The sequence below is a fragment of the Castanea sativa genome, chromosome 10, assembly GCF_040712315.1.
Source record: "Castanea sativa cultivar Marrone di Chiusa Pesio chromosome 10, ASM4071231v1".
Classification (NCBI taxonomy): domain Eukaryota; kingdom Viridiplantae; phylum Streptophyta; class Magnoliopsida; order Fagales; family Fagaceae; genus Castanea; species Castanea sativa.
In genome coordinates this window covers 17488311-17512111 of record NC_134022.1, presented here as the reverse complement: position 1 = coordinate 17512111, position 23801 = coordinate 17488311, and the positions used below count along the sequence as shown (strand labels likewise).

Here is a 23801-nt window from a genome sequence, read left to right as displayed (position 1 = left end):
CATTGTTTGAACTGGTGAACCGTGATTGGCTCATTGGCTGAAGCACTCAGTTTAACTTTATTAATTTTTTTACTTTTTGAATTTGGCATTTTGCTTTTGGCTTTATCTTATGATTGATTCTTATCCGTTGGTTGGTGTGTAATGTGTTGGTGTTGGTGTTGCCGTGTTGGACTGTTGGTGTGTGTTGGTATTAGACTCGAAGACATTAATTGTCTTTTAGCGTTATTGTGATTTGTGAAATTGTGATTGTGAAATTTTTTGATTGGCAGCTAGTTCTTGTGATTGGGGTATTGGGCAGGCTTGTCTGTAGAGTGGGGTGGAGGTGGATAGGCTGATGGGCACATGGGGTCAGGTAATTGGGTAAAGCAGTGTAATATATTAATAATGTATTAGGGTTTGTTTGGTGAGTAATCCCAAACTCACATTTTCACATTTTAAATAACATTACACATATTTTCATACACATTTTCACCCACACGTATTTTAAAAAACTACAAAAAACTACAAAAATTTCATCTCAACCTATTTTAACAAACAGCCCCTTAATGTCCCATTTCTCACCAACGGATCACAAAATTGTTGATCCAGCAATTCCAACCAAGTGCCTTGGTTACCACGTTTTGGGCCCAAAAAAAGAAAAGAAAAAAAGAAGTCATGTTTATGGTTTGAAAATGTAATTTAATGTGTTTGGTAAAATCTACCAATAATACTTTTTTGGTCTAATAACATGATTTTTCTGTTACCACCAAACGAGTAATAAGAACAAAAAATTATTTTTTTCAAAAAACTAAACCAAATATACCCCATTTGTCCAATAAAAGGCTCGAAACTTCAAGAACCGAGGCTACTTTGGGGTCTTTACGTGAGACCCACCCCTTGCGTGAGAGTCCAGAACATTGCTATGGATTATATAAGTATTTTCCACTATTTACCTACTCTTTGCATGGCCCACCTGAAACTCAATCTAGGCCATCCAATTTTACAAGTAACAATTTAGGGTCAGTTGGATAATATTGTTCTAATAATGTTATTTAAATGTCGTAAAAATATTTGTGGGTGAAAAAATAATATAAAAATATGTATTGTGTTGTTTAAACAATACAACCCAACAAACTCTTAGAGTCTATTTGACAATATTATTTAAATAATAATTTTCATTAATTAAATAACACAATACTTATTTTCACAACAATTTTTTACGCATGTATTTTGATAACACTTAAAGAACGTTAGCAGAAGACGGGCAATTACTCTACTCTTCTAGTCCACTCCAATACTCCATGTCTGGTCAACTTCCGTCTGGACCCTCCACGCCATCCTAACCATTCATCAAAAAGTGGGACCCAAATAAATCCAGCAGATATAGCCGAAACCTAAGCCTAAAAATCCCAACAATTATAAATAAATTAAAAAAAGAAAGGCGAATATTTCAATTTCTGAATCTAAAAAACTCGAAAAGCCCAATTCAGCTGAGTTCTCTAGTCCTACACAGCTGCCACTTCCCAAACTCTCTCTCTCTCTCTTCCTCTTATCTCCAACTCTTAAAAGTCTCTCTCTAAAATCTCACTCCATATCCAACATGGCTTCTCCATCTTCCACCACCCCCTTCATCCAAACCCTACCAAAACCCATCTCCAAAATCACCTAAAAACCACATTTTTCCATTAATTTCACTCCAAAAATCTTACCTTCATAACTTTTTTGTTGGTTGGTGGGTTTTTGTGTGCGTGTGCGTGTGCGCGTGTGTGTGTTTGTCTTCAATGGCTTCAACACCACCACAGTGTTCAATCACAGGGACCAAGCCTTACCAAAATCACCAGTACCAACAAACCCACCACAAAAACCAAAGCCAAACCCATCCCCAAAATCGCCGCTATTGGACCAATACCAAAGTCTCTCTCTCAAACTCTTCACCTTTACCTTTACCCTCACATCGCAATGCACCAAATCCCTGTGCTACCGCCACCGCCACCGCCACCACCCAAAACCCCAGCTTTCACTCTCTCTGTACCCCAAAGTCCGAGCTTTCAGCCGACTTCTCGGGCCGCCGATCGACCCGTTTCGTTTCCAAGCTTCACTTGGGTCGGCCCAAAGCCTCATTGGGCTTTCGCCACTCCCCTCTAGCCCAGGAAGCTCTGCTACACTTGATCCAATTAGGTAAGCATGATGTTAAAGGTATTGAGAATGTGTTGCTTAATTTTGAGTCAAAGCTTTGTGGTTCAGATGATTATAATTACTTGCTTAGAGAGTTAGGCAATAGAGGGGAGTGTTCGAAAGCGATTCGTTGTTTCGAATTCGCTGTAAGAAGAGAGAGGAGGAAGAATGAGCAAGGGAAACTAGCGAGCTCTATGATTAGTATTCTTGGTAGGTTAGGAAGAGTTGAACTTGCTAGAGAGGTTTTCGAGACGGCGAGGAATGAGGGGTATGGGAACACTGTTTACGCCTATTCGGCTTTGATTAGTGCGTATGGGCGAAGTGGGTATTGCGATGAGGCTATAAAGGTTTTTGAGTCCATGAAAATTGTGGGTTTGTTTCCGAATTTGGTTACCTATAATGCTGTGATCGATGCGTGTGGGAAAGGGGGCGTGGAGTTTAAGAGGGTTGTGGAGATTTTTGATGACATGTTGGGAAATGGGGTGCAACCTGATCGGATTACATATAATTCGCTTCTTGCAGTTTGTAGTAGAGGGGGGTTGTGGGAGGCAGCTCGGAATTTGTTTACTGAGATGGTGGATAGAGGGATTGATCAGGATATATTTACTTATAATACTCTTTTGGATGCGGTTTGTAAAGGTGGGCAGATGGATTTGGCGTATGAGATTATGTTGGAGATGCCTATAAAGAATATTTTGCCAAATGTGGTGACCTATAGTACTATGGTTGATGGGCATGCTAAGGCTGGTAGATTGGAAGAGGCATTGGGTTTATATAATGAAATGAAGTTTTTAGCAATTAGTTTGGACAGGGTTTCGTATAATACTTTGCTTTCGATTTATGCAAAGCTTGGTAGGTTTGAGGAGGCTTTGAATGTTTGCAGGGAGATGGAGAGTTGTGGGATTAAGAAGGATGTTGTAACATATAATGCACTTCTGGGTGGGTATGGGAAGCAAGCAAAGTATGATGAAGTTAGAAAAATGTTTGAAGAGATGAAAGCAGATCATGTATTTCCTAATTTGTTAACTTATTCAACATTGATTGATGTGTTCTCAAAAGGTGGTTTGTATAGGGAGGCAATGGAGGTCTTTAGAGAGTGTAAGCAGGCAGGGTTGAAAGCTGATGTTGTTCTTTATAGTGCACTTATTGATGCTCTATGCAAAAATGGTTTGGTGGAGTCTGCTGTCTCTTTGCTTGATGAGATGACAAAGGAAGGGATTAGGCCCAATGTTGTCACTTATAATTCCATTATTGATGCTTTTGGCCGGTCTGCAGCTGCAGAATGTCCAGTTGATACTGCTGCTTTAGCTGGTGAGTGGCATATTGAATCTTCATCACCAATGGTTAATGAGAACGCTACTGAATTGGGGGTGGTAAATAGGGAGGATAATCAAATCATGAAGATGTTTGGGCAGCTTGCTGCCGAGAAAGCAGGTCACGTAAAGAAAGATAAGAGGGTTAGGCAGGAAATAGTGTGCATCTTGGGAGTCTTTCAGAAGATGCATGAGCTAGAAATTAAGCCAAATGTTGTAACCTTTTCAGCCATATTAAATGCTTGCAGGTATGTTTCTTTATCAGATGCTTTCCATCTTTTATTATATTGAGGGTCTTGTTGCATGAGGATCATTTAAGTCACAAATGCTATACTGGCATGAGTACCAATCTAGAAATTTTTTTGGTGGTCTTAGTCGTACTCTGTAGGCTCTTATTTTCAGTCTGAGGCTGTACAGCTGTACTCCTTGTGGGAAACTTTTTAATAAGTTACTCCTTGTGGGAGTGATGCTTTACTACTAGGAGCTTTTCGATGCTGTCTCACCCTAGGCATGTCAAATGCTATTGAAATCCTTGGTTTCATATTTCTCTCTTGGCTGATTGAGCTATAAATGAATACTGTAAGTGGGACTTGTGACAAAGCACTGTTTTTGAATTCAGTATATTGCAGTTTTGAACACAACTAAACTTTTTGATGCAGCAACATGACCTATGATGAAACTTTACAACTGATTGTGATAGTTTAAAGTAGTAACGGATCAAACTTTTGAAAGATTCCTAGGACCTCAGGTTTATGACTAGGAAAAGTTTTTCTTTTGTGATGAAAATAAGAGATTCATGTGTTAATATCCATATAGATACTTATTAAATAAAGTGTTAATATCCATATAGAGTTCCTATTTATCAAAAAAAATATCCATATAGACTTCCTAATTGAGTACTTATTCAAACTTTCTTGCCAATTTTCAAAGTTGACAAATTTATAATCTATGAGTGTTTTCTGCTAGGTGGGGAAAAAAAATCTCTGCACAAACCCTAGATGTACTATTTGACTAGCATTTTTTGCTCATTTGCTACTTGTGAGTCTAGACTCTAGTGTAGAAGCTAATTGAGTGGATGAAGCTGCATGAATATGCCTTCCTCTCAAGAAGGGGAGGGTGAAACCTGTTCCCTTTCTCTATGGGATGCTATTGAGACTTATCTACCCTTCAAAATTATCATTGCCCATGGTTAGTTGGTAATTTGAGAATATATGATTTAGAGGATAGGGAAAGGCACTTGCTGTATATTGTCTTATATTAATATAAACTGTCCCCGTATATGGTCAATCTCATGTATGTGATTTGGACTCTGGATGCAGTCGGTGTAATTCATTTGAAGATGCCTCAATGTTATTGGAGGAGCTCCGGTTGTTTGATAATCAGGTCTATGGTGTGGCCCATGGACTTCTTATGGGCTACAGGGAAAATGTATGGGTTCAAGCCCAATCTTTGTTTGATGAAGTAAAGCTGATGGACTCCTCAACTGCATCTGCTTTTTATAATGCTCTGACTGACATGCTATGGCACTTTGGTCAGGTAAGTCTTAGTCATTACTAGTCTGTCTCTCTTCCTCTGCATCTTGTCATTACTATCCTTTTCATATGTACATGTGTGCTCAGTGAGATCATTCTTGTACAAGGTTGTTCATGCTACAATGACTAATACTTGAATGATCCCAAGTCCTAATGTCACAATGTTCTTGTTGAATTTTTATAATTAGAAAAAAGGGGCACAACTGGTTGTGCTTGAAGGCAAGCGCCGAAATGTATGGGAGAGTGTTTGGTCTGATTCTTGCTTAGATTTGCATCTGATGTCTTCTGGGGCAGCACGGGCAATGGTTCATGCATGGCTGCTCAACATACGCTCTGTTGTGTTTGAAGGCCGTGAATTGCCAAAGCTATTAAGGTATTAATTTGTCCACTATATGCTTATTTATTATTGTTTGTACCATGGTTACAATTAAAGAGTTAAACTGTGTCTTTTGCTCTCTGCCAGCATTTTGACAGGATGGGGCAAACATAGCAAAGTAGTTGGTGATGGCACACTAAGACGGGCTATTGAGGCACTCCTCACTGGCATGGGTGCCCCCTTTCGAGTTGCCAAGTGTAATATAGGTAGGTTTATATCAACAGGTTCTGTGGTGGCTGCTTGGTTAAAGGAATCTGGCACTTTGAAGGTGCTTGTTCTTCATGATGACAGAATTCATCCTGAAGGTGCTAAGTTGGATCAGATTGCCAATTTGCAAGCACTCCCCTTGTAGTCATCCTGCTTTTTTGTAAGCTTCAAAACATGTTTATACACTGTAATATGTATAAATTATAAGAAGAAAATTACATTGCAATCTCTCTCTCCTGTTAGTGGCTATATTCTTGTTAAGTTATGCAATTATTTGTATCAAAACATACTCTTTAAGGGGGCAAATTAGAATTCATTCATTGAGCAATTGCCAGTATCATGTATGTTAGAAACTCTGGTCATCAATCTAACAGTTTAGAGGGAGATGATATCCAACTTTGTAGAATCTAATTAGGGCAAATAATTTTCAATTTGTTGCCAAAAAAAAATAAAAAAATTAGGGCATTTTTTTTAAAGAGTTTTACCCAAAAGCCCAAAAGATTATGGATCAATCAAACATCTCTAAGGCAATGTAAGGGCAAAAGCCATTCTCAAAACTTTTCATGGGGAGGCATATCTTAATTTGATGGCAGCTCAAAGTCTCTAGGACATAGTTAATCAAATATTCAATTTTACAACTTGTTGACTTGTGCTATTATGAGTGGTGAACATTTTCTATTCACCACTAATATGGACTCACCACTTTTCATCTATTGCTCATATCATACAAGTCAACAAGTTGTGAAATTGGGTGTGTATTTTCATGCTCTAGGGAAAAAAAAAAAAAAACCATAAGCTTCTATTTATTTATGAAAAGTTAGAAATCTTCCGGACTTAAAAAATAAAAATAAAAATTAATTGGAAAACTTATATTTAATATTACAAGTTTACAATGGTTGGTGTTTCCTTAACCTATGCAATGCATTTTGAGCTAGTTAGTTGATATCATAGATGCTAATGTGGTAAGTTGTGATTAAAACAACATGATTTTACATAGGTTCTTATTACACTAATTACAACATATTATCTCTTGTTAGTCTTCCAACAAACCTATCTAATCAATAATTATCTCGTATATCACACATGCATTCTCCTCCTCATACTATCAATTTTTTTTTTCAAACCTTTGAACAAAAAACATTCTAGCACTTGAGATTTCGATAAATGCAAGAGATAAGTCCATGTTTGATTTTCCTTATAGAATATTTATTTAAGGCTTCTAGATCTACCCAAACTATAAATGAAATGACATCCCTCTCCCTTAAGATTTGTATAAATGATACTGCCCTTTTTAGAGATTTGTACAAATAAGTAGGAACATTTTTATAACAAAATAGATTATTCTATTTTGTAAGTGTTATTGTAAGATGGTATGAACTTATTTGTTGTATTTATATAAACCTCAAAGGAGACCTCAAAGGATGGAGTGTCATTTCAATAACCTTAAGGAAAACTAGTGTAATTCAATTTTTTCAAGGCTCTTTCTTGTAGAATCCATCACTCACTTTGATCATTATTATTTTTAATTTTAAGACATCTGTGTGTGTGTGTGTGTGTGTAACTACTAACGAGGGACTATTATCCCTTATTTACTCCACATTGAAGGCAAGGTACTCACAAGACTATCCCGACTTAGGAAAAAACATTATTTTAAATAAATTTTGAAAATTTTATGACGTTTTACCTTTAAAAAGTTTTTGTGACTGTTGACACCTCATTTTGTAACCTGTATTTAACCTCACTTGGAAAGTAAAAGGATAATTTTGCCTTGAAAATATGCATCTTGATTCTAATCATTGAATCCTTAATCTCATTTCACCAAAATGATCTTGATGTTGTAACGATCAATTGACTGGTCATAAGCCCTAATCGGACCACCAGATTGAAAGTAATCATCAAATCAAGTTTTAATGACTGAGATGCACTGTCACAAATTGAGTCCGACCATATGTGATTATGAACAATTGATTCCAATTGGTTATAATTATAATCAATTTGAGAATAATGATGTGTCATAATTTGATTGGTTAGGACTACATTTTATGGTAAGGTTGCACACACCTAATTAATTAGATAGTTAAACATTAATTATTCAATGAGTAATTTGTGCAAGTATCTTTTAATTAGAGTAAATCTGAAACCAATTAAGTTTGAAATGGGAGTGATTGGAGCCATTTAATGTTAATTGGGAGTTAATTTGGGACCTATTAAAGTTAATTGTGCTGAAACCATTTTTTAACAAATGACCTCTGCTCACTATTTCATCGATATCTCTTAGAATATTTTGAATCTGTGAATGAGGTTAATTTTCCCAGAAACTAGACATCCGGGGCTTCAATTTGAGCACAAGAACGAGACAATTCCGATCAGAATTGAGTTAGATATGATTTTTCGAAATTGGCTCTACAGGCTGTTACAGCAGCTACGAGAAAACCAAATTTTGGCTTGCTCCTCACTCCCATCAATCTCTACATTTAATGCTCCAGATTTCCTCCAAGGCTAAAATGAGGTCTAGGTTCATGATTCTTTGTCACCCTCATTAATGACATTCTATTCATATTTCCTCCACCATTACTATATAAACCCCCATTCTCCTTCATTCTAGGACACATAAAAACCCCATTTCTTCTTCTCTCTTGAGTTCTAGGAAGTTGAGTAGTCTTGTCATATCTTGGTCTTCTTGAGATTCAAGGTATTAAGTGAGACTCACTTTTGTTCTCCTAACTCTTCTTTTCCTCCACCCTTAGGACCTCCCTCAAGAGTTTTCTCATCCACCGTATGGATATTGCATGAAGGTATAATTTCTTTCCCTAATTTGTTTTTTTGTATTACCATGATGAGAATTTAGGATTAAAGCATGATAGTAATTATTTAAATTCTCTTGAATATGTTTGAATATTCTTAAATGTTTTAATGTGTTCTTCACATGTTCTTGATTGTTCATCACATGTTCATGCATAAACACTAGTTTTGATCTTAAATCCACATAAAAAATATGAAAAACATGTTTGTTTCATAATTCTTTCAAAGCCTTGAATCTAGGATATCACCATCCACACACATTCACTAAAATTTATTTTTCAAATCCAAATGCAATGCTTAATAAATTGAATTAGGGTTTATCACATGCACACCCATTAAATTCAACATGCAAATTGATTGATAACATATTGGATGATGTGATATGAATGTTGGCCACCATAGTCTAGAAGACCGGTTTTACCAGGCAAAGTAGGTGTCTGACACCTTCCCACCTTGTAACATAGCCTCCGAACTTAGATCAATGGTTAGTAGATCAAATGCTTATCCATGTGATTTTCAATTTTTAGATTGTAACTAGGAAACAAAGCCATGTACTTTATCTTAGATTGTATATAGGACCAAAGCCATGTAATTTTCCTATAATCAATGTAAATTCAATTGAAAATTAATAAAATGAGGAATTTTTCAATTTTGGTTTTCTTATTTTTCCAATAATTAAATAAGTGACGACTCCATTGTAAAACCCTTAATCTAAAAGGGAAAATATAACTAGTCGAACCTCCATTTTGAGAGGCAATAACACGACTCCACCTATTCACCTGGGTTTGGCCAAACACACCATATAAAACAGGCCGGGGGCGTGGTCTCTCACAGTGGCGAGTCCACTGGGGATATTGAGGGCTAAGCTTCAATTAGGTTATGGTGGCCAACCATGTCATTATTTGTTTATTGTTTTTTTGTATATAATATGTCTAATATGTCATTATATTGCATGTCATGCATCATTTGCTTGAATGAAATTTATTTTATTTGTGTGTTAGCCCGAAAGCCCAGTAGTATTAGCTGTGGATTGTGGTCTTCCTGAGACTCACATACCCAACGGTAAACCTACCACCCACCGCGATAAGGATCGCCATGGTTATGCCATGGTGGTTCATAGGGACAAACTGTACTGTTCGGACCAACGCGGCGCTCCTGGCGTCACAAGTTGGGAGGTACGTCGTCTTAGCTTGTGGGAACCTTTAACCTACCTTCTACTCATTTGTAACGACCCATAGAACCTACTTTTAGGTCGGTCCATGTAAATTGCATTGCATTATGCGTGTGTTTGGCCGTTGTTTGAACCATGATGAGCTTAAGTCCAACGCTTGAGCCCATCATAATTGTTTGAACCTTGTATGCTGTGAATGAACTCAAGCCCAAAAGCCTATGATTGAACTCTACTTGGTATGGAAACCCAAAATTGTTTGTTGAATCATTCTAAGCCCACCACTTGAGCCCATCAAAGGTGTATACGCATGATCAACATCAAAGGCCAAAAGTTCACAATATGCATGCCTTCCAAGTGTAAGGTTCAAGCCTTCCAAAAGATCATAATCAAGATTCAGGCCATTTCAAGCAAATACCAAAAGATCATAATCAAGGTTCAATCCTTCCAAGTGCAAACCCAAGCCATTTCAAGCAAATACCAAAGATCATAATCAAGGTTCAAGCATACTAAGTCTCAAGCATCCTAAATGGACCAAGAAGAAGCAAGCGGCCCAACTTTGCCTCACTCCACATTTGGTTTGCAACTTCATGGTGAAGCTTAAAGTCTGTTTTTTATTCCATGTTTTTATATTTCTTTGAATTCTAAAAATCCATGTACTTTCTTCATGTATATATTTTAAAAAAATTCAAAAAAATTTTCAAATAAGAAAGTGTTTGGACTAGGGGCATTGGGCCTTTGAGTCATTTAAAAAAAAAAAAAAAAATCTTTGAACTAGGGCCATTGAACTTCCTAGTGACATTTTCAAAAAGGCCCAATTTTTTCTTTCAAGATTTAAAAAAAGAAAAGAAAAAAAGTCTCCTTTTTAAAATGGTACATGAGGATCCCTTGGACAAAACATTTTCCAAATTTTGATGTTTAAAGGTTTGAGCAATCAACTTGTACCAAGGAATGATTAATTTCATTTGATCCATGTAAAGACTTTTGCTACTAGACTTAGAATATAAGAAGAAATGGTTTTAAAAGACAATAAAAAAGAATCCATCCATCAGAAAATCTCAAGAATCCATGCACTCAATCCAATTTTTAAAGATCTTTTGTTTCACAACATTAGAGCATTCATACTTTTTCTTTTAAGATGAATTTATTAAAAGAGCTTAAGTCACTGTGCTTACAAGCAAGCATTACTAGGGATAGGAGGCTATCTTTGGTTAAACCAAATTATTTCCTCTTACCTAGAATGTTCATTATCCATTGCTAGCCCATTTGAGCCTTCAAACATTTAGCATTTTTTTGCATGAACCCACTAAAATCTAAACCTGGGGTGGGAGAAATCAAGATATGCATACTTCAATCTCATGTTGAAGAGAACTCAACCAAGTAGCTTTGAAGCTAATTGATAAGGCTCTCCTAGAAGACATGAAAGATAAGTAAAGGATTCATCAAGCTAAAGACAAGAGTTCGTCAAAGAAAAATGAGGTTTCACACAATCATGGAAAGAGAAATGAAATTCCATTAATGTGGAAAAAAAAAAGTGTTTGTAAAGTTGAAGAGCCTAAAATTCATCGTGCCAAGAGGAATACAAGATTCATCTAAAAGAGAGTTCATCAAAAAAGGAAAAGATTCGTCAAGCATAGAAATGTGCAAGCGCTTCGAGGCAAGAAAGATGTATAGAGAGTGCATCAAAATGACATAAGCTGAAAAAAAAAAAAAAAAAAAAAAAAAAAAACCGCCAGGCTGAAAACCCAAAATGGCAGTCTAGGCAAAATCTAGGTCCAAAAAAAGAAAAGAAAAGAAGCCCGCTAGGCTGAAAACCCAAAAGGGCGGTCTAGGCAAAAGTTAGGGCAAAGAAAAAAGAAGAAGAAAAGAAAAATTGGAAAATCGTACTAAGTTGGAAACTTGAGGATGCAACCTAAAAAGAGAAGAATTTTACAAGATGAGAGTCTAGAGGTACGATTCAAGATGAATGAGCATAAAAACAAATGTTGATACAAGTGACCAATGAAGACTAGTGAGAAGATGACAACGAAGAAATGAGAAAACTCCTCCAATACTTGATTTTTGAGTAATGCATACTTGGGGGAACATCATAGGGAATTTTGAGCCTTTTTATATCATTCATTTCATAATCTAAACCCGGCCTACATTACAACCAATGAATAAGACCTCCTTGAAGTCTTGCTAATTGTAGGCGCATCTTAAACTCTAATAATATTTTTCTCTTGAATTAAAAATGAAAAATGCTTAAAATTGTCAAACCCCACTAGATGATATGTTAAAGGACAAAACTTCTCAAATCCCCATATGGCTCAAAAGAACTTCTAAACTTGGAGCACTCTCCTTGTTTGCACCCAATAATGTGACTCTTAAATATTATCACATTTCATTTCTTGATTGTCTTTGGAGACTTAATCGAACAATGTCCAAAAGGATGAAGCAAATTTTATTACATGAGTTTAATGATCTTGATCCTTCCTAATAAAAGAGATTTGTTTGATTCTTAAACACTTTGATTTGCCAAAATGGTTGTTCAAAGGATCACCTCTTGTTCATAAAAAATAAAAAAATAAAAAGAGAGAGAGAGAGAGAGAGAGAGAGAGAGAGAGAGAAGAAGAAGAAGAAGAAGAAGAAGAAGAAAGAAAGAGAAATCTCATTTCCACCCAAAAAAAAAATCATTCTTTTTCAAAATCTAGTTCTTCTTGAACTACGTCTTGACCTGATCCTCTATAAAAGAGGTACGTAGGCAGCCTTGCAGAGGCTCGGTCCCAATCACCCAAACAGCCTTGAAAAACAAAGTCAAAACAATGTGACAAAATTGTTTGGGTACATGTTAGGTTAAGCCCATTTGTTTGCATTAAGCATGTTTAAACTTGGAGCATTGGCCCATTTATATTGTGTGCAAATATGTTCTCCTTGCATGGAAGAATGTTTTCATTTAAGGCATTAATCCATTTGTTTGCAAGCATGTCCACACCAAGGACATTGGCAAAAAAAAATTTCACGATAATTGTTATTTAACAAGCTAGAGAATGAAGCCTTTTTGCAGGAATCAAGGATGGCGAACTGTGATCTTCTTTCATGTTCCCTAATGGTCACAACATCAAATGGATTCAGCTTCAATCTAAGCATGGAATATGCCTCAAACTAGGTGCATTGGGAATTAAGCAAGGACTTATCTAGCAATCCGCATCAACTTCCAGTCAAAGTTATTCTCATTCAAAGGATAGGTTTTACAAAAATAAAATAAAAATCATCATGAATAAATCTTCATCACTTTTACTCCATCTTTATCTTCATCTTCTTCACTTTTTGATAATGAACAAATCTTCAAATCTCAAAAAAAAAAAAAAAAGAACAAAATTTTCAAAAAAAAAATTCAATTTAAAAAAGAAAAAAAGAAAGATTTCCATATCTTTCAAAAAGAGAGAGAGAGAGAGAGAGAGAGAGAGAGAGAGAGAGAGAAGAAAAGAAAAGAGAGATTTTTCAAAAAGCCTTGGGACTAGGGGCATTGGGCTCATACTTCTTAGGTTGCTTTCAAAAAAAAATTCATCAATCAAAATTTTCAATTCCTTCAAAAACTTCAAGATTTCCAAATTTTTCAAAAAAAAAAAAAAAAAAAAATTCATCAATCAAAGTTATCAATTCCTTCAAAAAAAAAAAAAAAAAAAAAATTCAAGATTTCCAAAATTTTTCAAAAAATTCAAGACTTCTAATTAGGCTTTCAAAAAAAAAAAAAACATCGTCCAAGATTTTCAATTCTTTCAAAAAAATATAGGAATTCAAATCTTTCAAAAAAAAAAAAAAATTCTTCAAAAAATTCTTTTTCAGGAATAGAAAGCTATGATCCTCTTCAATATTCTCTAGTGGTGCAACATCAAGTCAATTGTCTACCCTTAGCATTCATCGAAGCATGGAAGATATCCCAAACTAGTGGCATTCGCCAGGTATGCCAAATTCTTTTCAATGAATAACTCTGTTACTAATTGAAAATCTTTATTTTGCAGGTACCACGGTAAAAGGCCCACAAATATTGGCATGAATAATGGCTTCCAAATCTCATCAAACCTCTGGGAAGCATGTCCAAACTTCAAACCATCGGACCTCTGGGAAGCATGTCTAAACTTCAATCCATCGGACCCCTGGGAAGCACGTCCAAATTTCAAATCCACGGACCTCTGGGAAGCACGTCCAAAAAAATCCAATTCCATCGGACCTCTGATAAGCATGTCCAAATTCAAATCCATCGGACCTCTGGGAAGCATGTCCAAACTTAATTTCAATGGACCTCTGGGAAGCACGTCCAAACTCAAATCCATCAGACCTTTGGGAAGCATGTCCAAATTCAATCCATCGGACCTCTGGGAAGCACATCCAAAACTTCAATTCCATCTGACCTCTAGGAAGCACGTCCAAGATTCAATTCCATCGGACCTCTAGGAAGCACGTCCAAAATTCAATTCCATCGGACCTCTCGAAAGCACGTCCAAACTCAATTCCATCGGACCTCTGGGAAGCACGTCCAAAACTTCAATTCCATCGGACCTCTGGGAAGTACATCCAAACTTCAATCCATCGGACCTCTGGGAAGCACGTCCAAAATTCAATTCCATCGGACCTCTGGGAAGCACGTCCAAACTTCAATTTATCGGACCTCTGAGAAGCACGTCCAAACTCAAATCCATCGGACCTCTGGGAAGCACGTCTAAAACTTCAATTTCAATGGACCTCTAGGAAGCACGTCCAAATTCAATTCCATCGGACCTTTGGGAAGCACGTCCAAAACTTCAATTCCATCAGACCTCTTGGAAGCACGTCCAAAATTCAATTCCATCGGACCTTAAGAAGCACGTCCAAAACTCAATCCATCAGACCTCTGGGAAGCACGTCCAAAACTTCAATTTCAATGGACCTCTAGGAAGCACGTCCAAATTCAAATCCATCGGACCTTTGGGAAGCACGTCCAAACTTCAATCCATCGGACCACTGGGAAGCACGCCCAAAACTTCAAATCCATCGGACCTTTGGGAAGCATGTCCAAAATTCAAGATCATGACTAAAATCCTCATTTTGTCGTGACCACTGGTAAGCATGTCTTGTACTTTTTTCCAAAAAAAAAAAAAAAACATAAAAAAAGGGCTGCATGTATGAACTACGTTAGGACCTGATCCTCTCATCAAGAGGTACGTAGGCAATCTCCCCGGAGATTCGGTCCACATTTTGATCCACTACATGACGGTCCGCATTCTTATCTACATTCACCACGATTAAATACTGATTGCAAAGTTAGGTGTCTTTTTCATGCATTGACATTCGCTCTTCAAGCTCTGTTAATAAGAGGCATTCTGTTGACACCTCATTTTGTAACCCGTATTTAACCTCACTTGGAGGATAAAAGGGTAATTTTGCCTTGAAAATATGCATCTTGATTCTAGTCATTAAATCCTTAATCTCATTTCACCAAAATGATCTTGATGTTGTAACGATCAATCGATCGGTCATAAGCCCTAATCGGACCACCAGATTGAAAGTAATCATCAAATCAAATTTTAATGACTGAGATGCACTGTCACAAATTGAGTCCGACCATATGTGATTATGAACAATTGATTCCAATTGGTTATAATTATAATCAATTTGAGAATAATGATGTGTCATAATTTGATTGGTTAGGACTACATTTGATTGGAGTCATTTAATGTTAATTGGGAGTTAGTTTGGGACCTATTAAAGTTAATTGTGCTGAAACCATTTTTTAATAAATGACCTCTGCTCACTATTTCATCGATATCTCTCAGAATATTTTGAATCTGTGAATGAGGTTAATTTTTCCAAAAACTAGACATCCGGGGCTTCAATTTGAGCACAAGAACGAGACAATTTCGATCAGAATTGAGTTAGATATGATTCTTCGAAATTGGCTCTACAGGCTGTTACAGCAGTTACGGGAAAACCGAATTTTGGTTTGCTCCTCACTCCCACCGATCTCTACATTTAATGCTCCAGATTTCCCCCAAGGCTAAAATGAGGTCTAGGTTCATGATTCTTTGTCAACCCTCATTAATGGCCTTCCATTCATATTTCCTCCACCACTACTATATAAACCCCCCCATTCTCCTTCATTCTAGGACACACAAAAATCCCCTCTCTTCTCATCTCTTGAGTTTTAGGAAGTTGAGTAGTCTTGTCATATCTTGGTCTTCTTGAGATTCAAGGTATTGAGTGAGACTCACTTTTCCTCTCCTAACTCTTCTTTTCCTCCACCCTTAGGACTTCTCTCAAGAGTCTCCTCATCTACCATATGGATATTGCATGAAGGTATAATCCATTTCCCTAACTTGTTTTTTTGTATTGCTATGATGAGAATTTAAGATTAAAGCATGATAGTAATTATTTAAATTCTCTTGAATATTTTTGAATGTTCTTAAATGTTTTTATGTGTTCTTCACATGTTCTTGGTTATTCATCACATGTTCATGCATAAACACTAGTTTTGATCTTAAATCTACATAAAAAAATATGAAAAACGTGTTTGTTTCATAATTCTTTCAAAGCCTTGAATCTAGGATATCACCATCCACACACATTCACTAAAATTTATTTTTCAAATCCAAATGCAATGCTTAATAAATTGAATTAGGGTTTATCACATGCACACACATTAAATTCAACATACAAATTGATTGATAACATATTGGATGATGTGATATGAATATTGGCCACCATAGTCTAGAAGACCGGTTTCACCGGGTAAGGTGGGTGCCTAATACCTTCTCACCTTGTAACATAGCCTCCGAACTTAGATCAAGGGTTAGTAGATCAAATGCTTATCCATGTAATTTTCAATTTTTAGATTGTAACTAGGAAACAAAGCCATGTACTTTATCTTAGATTGTATCTAGGACCAAAGCTATGTAATTTTCCTATGATCAATGTAAATTCAATTGAAAATTAATAAAATGAGAAATTTTTCAATTTCGGTTTTCTTATTTTTCCAATAATTAAATAAGTGGCGACTTCATTCTAAAACCCTTAATCTAAAAGGAAAAATATAACTAGTTGAACCTCCATTTTGAGAGGCAATAACACGACTCCACCCATTCACCTGGATTTGGCACAACACACCATATAAAACAGGACGGGGGCGTGGTCTCTCACAGTGACCACCATAATTTTTTTTAGGCCTAACATAATTAAAATTTGGACAAAATTTGGCAACAAACTTGGTTGTATACTAAGAGGGCGTTTGGATAGCACAGTTGCGTCCACGTCTGGCCGTTTTTTTTTTTTTTTCCACGCGCATGTGTCACTGTTCATTGGCCATGAACAGTGATTTTAGGCCAATGAACAGTACTTTTTGGGATGAACAGTAATTTTTACACATTAAAAAATTATTTTTATACAGTGTTTTCAGTTTTCAGTTTTCAGTTTTCAGCAATAAGTTCTATCCAAACGGACTCTAAGGCTACAACTCCGCTCAATCTTTTTTTTTATTGGATGTGAATTTTGATAATTCTACCATCGAATTACAATTTTTTTATCCTCCATATTTGAAAATTTCAAGAAGATCAAAGATCAATAACTATATTGTCAATCAAATGTTTGAATTTAGAGTTTTTGTAGTCTAAAATTATATATATATATATATATATAATAAGTTAATGGATCAAATAGTAAGTAACATTTGATTGACATAAAATTTGATTTGTTTTAAGAACATTAATAACATGCAATTTAACAGTTAAATTTTCAAAATATGTAGCCATGTTAATTTGTTTAGTGAGCAACTAAGTTTGTAGGAAAATTTTGATCTCCTTAAAAATATATTAGGCCCTTACAAAAAAAAAGAAAAAGTCCAATTTTTTTTTTTATTGAGCTAAAATTTTTAAAGAAATGTAGCTTGTAACATTGATTATGAGACTATCATGCAACGATTTCAAAATAAGAAAATTCATAGAAGAAAATTGTAAGACTGTGTATTTATGTGTTTTTTTTTGTTGTTGTCAATATATGAAGTTATCTTTTTATTAGATTTTGTATAATTTAAGTTTCTTGATGATCAGGAAAATATATTTGGAGCCACCACTGCTTATTTATCATAATAAAGACATAAGAAAGGATAAAACTTTTTTTTATTTTTGAGAAACAAGAAATGATAAAATTTAAGTACAATACCTTAGATGCAGATGCAGTACATTAGGTTCATAGAAGAAAATTGTAAGACTATGTATTTGCATGTATTTTTTTTTTCAATATATGAAGTTACATTTTTATTAAATTTTGTATAATTTAAGTTTCTTGATGATTAGGAAAAGATTTCTAGAGCCACTACTGCTTATTTATCATAACAAAGACATAAGAAATAATAAAATTTAAGTACAATTCCTTAGATGCAGTTCATTAGGTTTCTCGATTGAATTAACTTGGTTACATTAACCAATAAAATAAAAACAATGTTATCCTTTTTAAGAAAAATTAAATTCAAAACAACCAAGTGTTTGAATTCAATTAGGGAACCTAATGTACTTTAAAAACCTTGCCACCTTATGGGTTTTAGCTTAACTATGTTATATTAATTACTTACTTTTATTGTAAGTTCCAGTTAGCTCAATTGGTAAAATATCTGATGGTTGAATAAGAGAGGGCTATTATCAGGAGTGGATGCCATAAATTAAAACTCTCTAAAAAAAAATACTCACTCTTGTCATTATTATTTTAAAGAAAACTTCACTCCAATGTATGTACCTAATAGATCTCCATGTTCTTATCAAGTTATGGACTAATTGATTTTTTCCTTAAAAAGAAAGAGAATATTTACTGTCTCTCTAATTACTTTTTTTTTTTTTTTACAGGTGTCCATTGTCCATGTCACCCCATACAATTAATTGGTTCATCACTTGCAAAATTTCAACCCCACTACTCAATAAAAAAAAGGGGCAACAATTTCTTTCTAGCCGCGGTTGCCAAAAATACGCCTGTAGATAGTGAATATGCACGAACTACAGTGGCATTTTCAATTGAGACCGCTATTAAATTTGGGGGTTGTTTAGCAAACCATGGAATTATGAACTAAAGAATAACTCCAATTCAAAATTCAAGTAAAGACTATACGTAATGGTCCATACACTTTACGGTATTCTAAACAAGCTGACCAAATTACTTGGAAAGTAAGGCATTTGTACCACCATCGATTCCATCAGTTAAGTACTTAATATGTGCTTTAATAACAGGTTTTTTTGGCTGACTTTATTGTGCATGGCCACCATTATAGGATTAGGGAGAAGAGAAACGTATACAAGAAGTTAAAAATTTTAACAAAGTGACAAAAAGATCCTTGTTCACATTTCTCTGAAATTCAAGCATTTAGCTGTATTAAAATTTTTAAAATAAAAAATTCTCAAGTTGTCAAAATTTTTTTTTTCCAAATGTCGTATGCTCTGATGTTGCTCTAATTTTTAAGAGAATCTAGTGATTTTTGTTAATTGCTGTGAGAGGTTGTTATAGTTAATTTTCAATATGACTAAGCATTTTGAGTTTGAGAGAAATGTAAACAAGGATATTTTTTTCTTTGTTAAAATTTTAACTTCTTGTATACGTTTCTTTTTTTCCCTATAAATTAAGCCGGCTCGATCTGCACACTATAAAGTTGGCCAAAAACTTGTCATTAAGTGTAGGTTAAGTTTTTCTTTAACGGATACTTTACTACACTTGTTAATGGGACCATTCAATTTTTTAAATGTGATATCAATTACATTTATTATGAGTTCAAATGGTAAAGTTTACTGATGCCTAACTGTGAGAAGGTAGCTAGAATATCAATCTCTAATAGCGAGCACCATTTATTTAGCAATTACAGGTTGGACTTGCCGTGACCATCAAGCAACTCATGTCTAAAACATGTAGAAATTTCAGGTTGCTTTTTGTGAGAGGGGCCCTCTCAAAAAAAGAGATTAGGGTGCTTGTGAGGGCACCTCTCTTTTGGGTAGTAGTGTGAAGTCTCCACTTATTTTTTTTATACAAAAAATAAGAAAAACTAAATACAAAATACATATTCAAAATACTTCGAATGTCATTGATTGAATAAAAAAGTACAATTTTGGTAAATTAACCTTACAAGGTATTGGGTTCAAGTTACAATCTATGCAAAAGAATACAAAATTTTGGTCCTATTTACAATCTACCAAAATTAAAAGACAAAACACTAATCTACCTATACAAAAATCCTAAGCTTGGGGGCTAGGTTACAGAATGGGAATGTGTTAGACACTCATTCCGCCCAGACAGAGTCTGGTCTTCTAGACTCTAATGACCAATATACCCATTTTTGAATTATGTTGAATGATATGTTGAAAACACATGACAAACACTTGGCAAAAATTAATTTAAATAAATCTGCCTTATGGATATGTCCTATTTTTTAAAGAAAATTCAAATTTGTTTTGAGGATTAAAAAAAAAAAAAGACTTGGTTTGTTAAAAAAAGTAAGATATGTTTTTAGAAACAAGGGGAATAAGATTGTGTTAAAAAAATCAAATCCGTTTTTATAAAGGGTTAAAAAGAAAAATTTATCAAGAAAAAAAAAAGATTTGTTTTGTATACAGTTTTTTTAAAAAAGATTTGATTTGTTAGAATTAGATCTGTTTTTGTAAAAGAAAAAAAAAAAGAGATTTTGTTAAAAAGAACCAGCTTTGTTTTGGAAAAGTAAAAAATAATTTTAGGTTTGTAAGAGAAAAATTAGATATGTTTTTAGAAACAAAAAATAAAAAAGACTTTTCAAACAATTAAACAGAGGAACAGAGACTTAAAAGCATAAAGAGGAACAAAACAGGAGCATATGATATTAAAGAAACAAAGAAATAGAAGCAGAAAAACTCAGATTAAGGTTTTGGGGCATGAGTATGCGTGCGCATGCATAGGCCTGCATACATAGGCCAATTGTATGCATACGCATACTTTGAGCCCATGTACAAATGCACAAGCATGTGTATGCAAACACGCCCTAAAAAATCCTAACCCAGAAAGCAAGAACATAAATTAGAAAAATAACAAATCTAGCAACCTAGCATGCTTTAAAACAGAAAACAACTAAAACCTAAACTAAGCAAACATAAATAAACACAACCAAAGCAAGGAAACAAAACTAAAACAAGATTAAAAAGCAAAAATGAAAGAAAAGAGGTTAGAACCTATACCTCACAACAAAAAGCTCTTTGGCTTGATTTTTGACCATTCCCCTTAGTCAATCTATTCACAACCAAAATAAAATTGGCTTGAGGATGTTTTATGAAAAACTCCCTCTTTGATTCACAAGAAATAGTGAATCTTAGATTTTCCCTTAGGATTTTCTGTGTGTTTTGAAAATGTGTCATGTATAGCTTTATATAGTGAGAAATAGGGATTTAGAACGGCTCCCAAATGATGTGGGATTTGTTTTAAACCTCAACATTAGTGTAGAAAAATTTGTCTTTCGTAGTTTCTGGAATCCTAGCTGTATACGCAGGTTCGTGCCTCCGTACGCATGCATTAGACATGCATATGTAGGTTCTTGCCTGCGTCCATAGGCCAATGGTTTCCTTGGCCTTTTATTTTCCAAAAATAGATTTATTTGCTCATAAAATGTTATATTTTCCATTTTAGCATCTCTCAAGTCAATTTGTAATTTGATTGGGCCCTAAACCAACCTTAGGCCTTAGAATTTCAGCATCATTGGAGAACGGGGGCTCGATTCGTAGGGGTTACAAAATGTAGTGCCTACAATGTCATCGGATGACGTTAAATGACATCTGCAGTGTTCTTCGGCGCAGTGTTCACTGGCATGTGGAGGTGTGGCCAAAAATCCGAAGGCACATAAGAGCACATGTAGGGTCGGTTGAGGGCCAAATTATTGGGTGATATAGATCGGCAGACGACAAGGCCTACATGGCAACGCATGTGTCCAATGGTTGATCTAGGAGTTAAGAATCTTCAGTAGCGCGTGGATGATTCGCTGGAGATAGGGACTGCACATGCAGCTACTGATGGAGACCGGGTTCCTAGGTTTTGGTCGTGGGAGGTGAAGGTTTGATGTGCACAGATCTAAGAAGTAAGTCACGGGTTGCTTGGTTTTTGATCTTGGACACATAGGGAGCCATGGTGGCTAATATATCTCTCATTTTTTATCTTGGACACAGATCTAATATCTCTCTAACAATTTTGGACAATCAAACAAATTTTATTATTTTAATACACGATGTTGTACATAATGTCATACACAACATAAAACCCCATAATATCATTTCCTAAATTTCATGATTGACAAAAAACCCCATAATCCTCTCATTTGATATATATAATAACTTGAAGTTTCCTTTGCCTAACTGATCAACAATGATGGTAGTCGCAATGTTGGATCCAATATAATCTATAGCTCTACACATGTTGAAGTATAGTAATAACAAGTAACTTGTATGAAAAAAATTGGAGGTACTGCATATTTTGCATTTGAATTGTTTGATATTATGCACTTTGGAAGAAAGAATGATTTGATTTAGATTTCTGAGAGATGCTATGATTTATAATTTTATATATCTATATATTATACAGACCAAAAACAGGATTTTTTTTTTTTTTTTTTTTTTGCCATCAATGAAGGAAGACGGATACTTAAGTTATCAGGTGGATACCCATAAAAATCTTTGTCCGATCGATAAAAAAGTTACAAGCCTGGTGATTAAAAATACTACCGGTTAGAGAAGGAAAAAAAAAATTTAAGGTTCAAATTTAATTTCTTAATTTTTTTAAATGAATGGGTTAAACATGCTTATAGGTGTAAATTAAATCGTAAGGTAGCTTTGATTTTTTTACCTTTCTAAGTTTTAATTACCATACATTACCTTCTTAAAAAAAACCATATATTATGAGATCTTAAGCACCTAAATCATGTTTGTTTCTCATAAAAATAAAAAAATCATAAACTACAAGAAAAACAAGCTATTGCGGTGGGTTTTTTGCGGTAGTTACTAAAACTGCCACTATATGTTACATATTGTGGTTCTTTTTTGAACCGCTCATGTACATGAGATATATTGTGGCTCTATTAAACCACCACAATATATATATATATATATATATATATATATATATATATATATATATATATATATATATATATATATATATATATATATAGGATTTTGTGGTGCTCTACAGCGGCGGTATAAAAAACCACTGCAATATATGTGTTTTAGTAGTGTTTCTCTTAGTTATAGAGGTAGTATACTGAACTGCCACAATATATGCCTTTTTGCGGCATGTTTTCTTAGTTATAGCGGCGGTTTTAGTGACCGTCGCAATAGACCTTTTAATTGCCCAAACACATTTTTGGTCCTTTTTTTTTTTTTTTTTTCCTTGCCTATACCTATCACTTTAGTGCCCAACCTTTTCATTTCTCATCCGTTTGTCTCCCTCTCAATAAAAAAAAAAACACTTTCTCTTTCTCTCTCTCTCTCTCAAAATCTCTCGTCACTCTCAAAACCTAGCAATCGATCCTCCCACTAGGGATGGCAATTTAGATCCGCCTCGCGGATACCTGGCCCGATAAAGAATAGGGTCGGGTATGGGTTTTAAAAAAAACCCGAAGCGGGTCTGGGTCGGGTCCGGGTTTTATAAAAAACCCCTCTTATCCGAAACCCGCCCCGGATAAAAACCCGGTTATGTTAAATTACTAAAAACCCCTCTTATATATATATATATATATATATATATATATATATATATATATATATATATATATATATATATATATATATATATATATATATATCACTGAGAATTTGGGATTTGTAACCCTAACTCCCTAAGTCACTACCAGCCCAGCCGCCCCTCTCATTCCCAGCAGCTCACGCCTCCCTCCTTACCCTCACTGCCTCACAAAAGCACACTCACTCACTTAGCACACAGCCTCACACCTCACACGGCCTCACACGAGTCACACCTCACAAAGCACACGGCCTCACACCTCATAGCCACAACCACAACTCACGCCTCTCTACTCACACCTCAGATGGCGTCTCTGCCTCTCACAGCCACGTTCTTCATCTCATCTCATCTCGCTTCCTCTGTTTGATCCGCCTCCATAGCCAGGGCTTTGCATCTCTTACTTTCCTCTCCTCAATATTATAGATCTCCATAGCCTCCATAGCTGTTGCAATTTGCTGTTTTGTTTTGTTTTGGATTGGATTGACTTTGCGATTTTGTAATTTCGGCAGATCCAA

General features: G+C 35.1%; 1 protein-coding gene across 1 annotated transcript; it reads left to right on the top strand.

The window, feature by feature from the left end:
- Window positions 1-1483: 1483 nt before the first annotated feature.
- Window positions 1484-5910, top strand: LOC142613187 (pentatricopeptide repeat-containing protein GUN1, chloroplastic). The gene is made up of 4 exons (XM_075785414.1): window positions 1484-3715; window positions 4787-5003; window positions 5188-5372; window positions 5463-5910. Exons 1-4 carry the CDS (start codon window positions 1761-1763, stop codon window positions 5725-5727), a joined length of 2622 nt encoding a protein of 873 aa, XP_075641529.1. The 5' UTR covers window positions 1484-1760; the 3' UTR covers window positions 5728-5910.
- Window positions 5911-23801: the final 17891 nt, after the last annotated feature.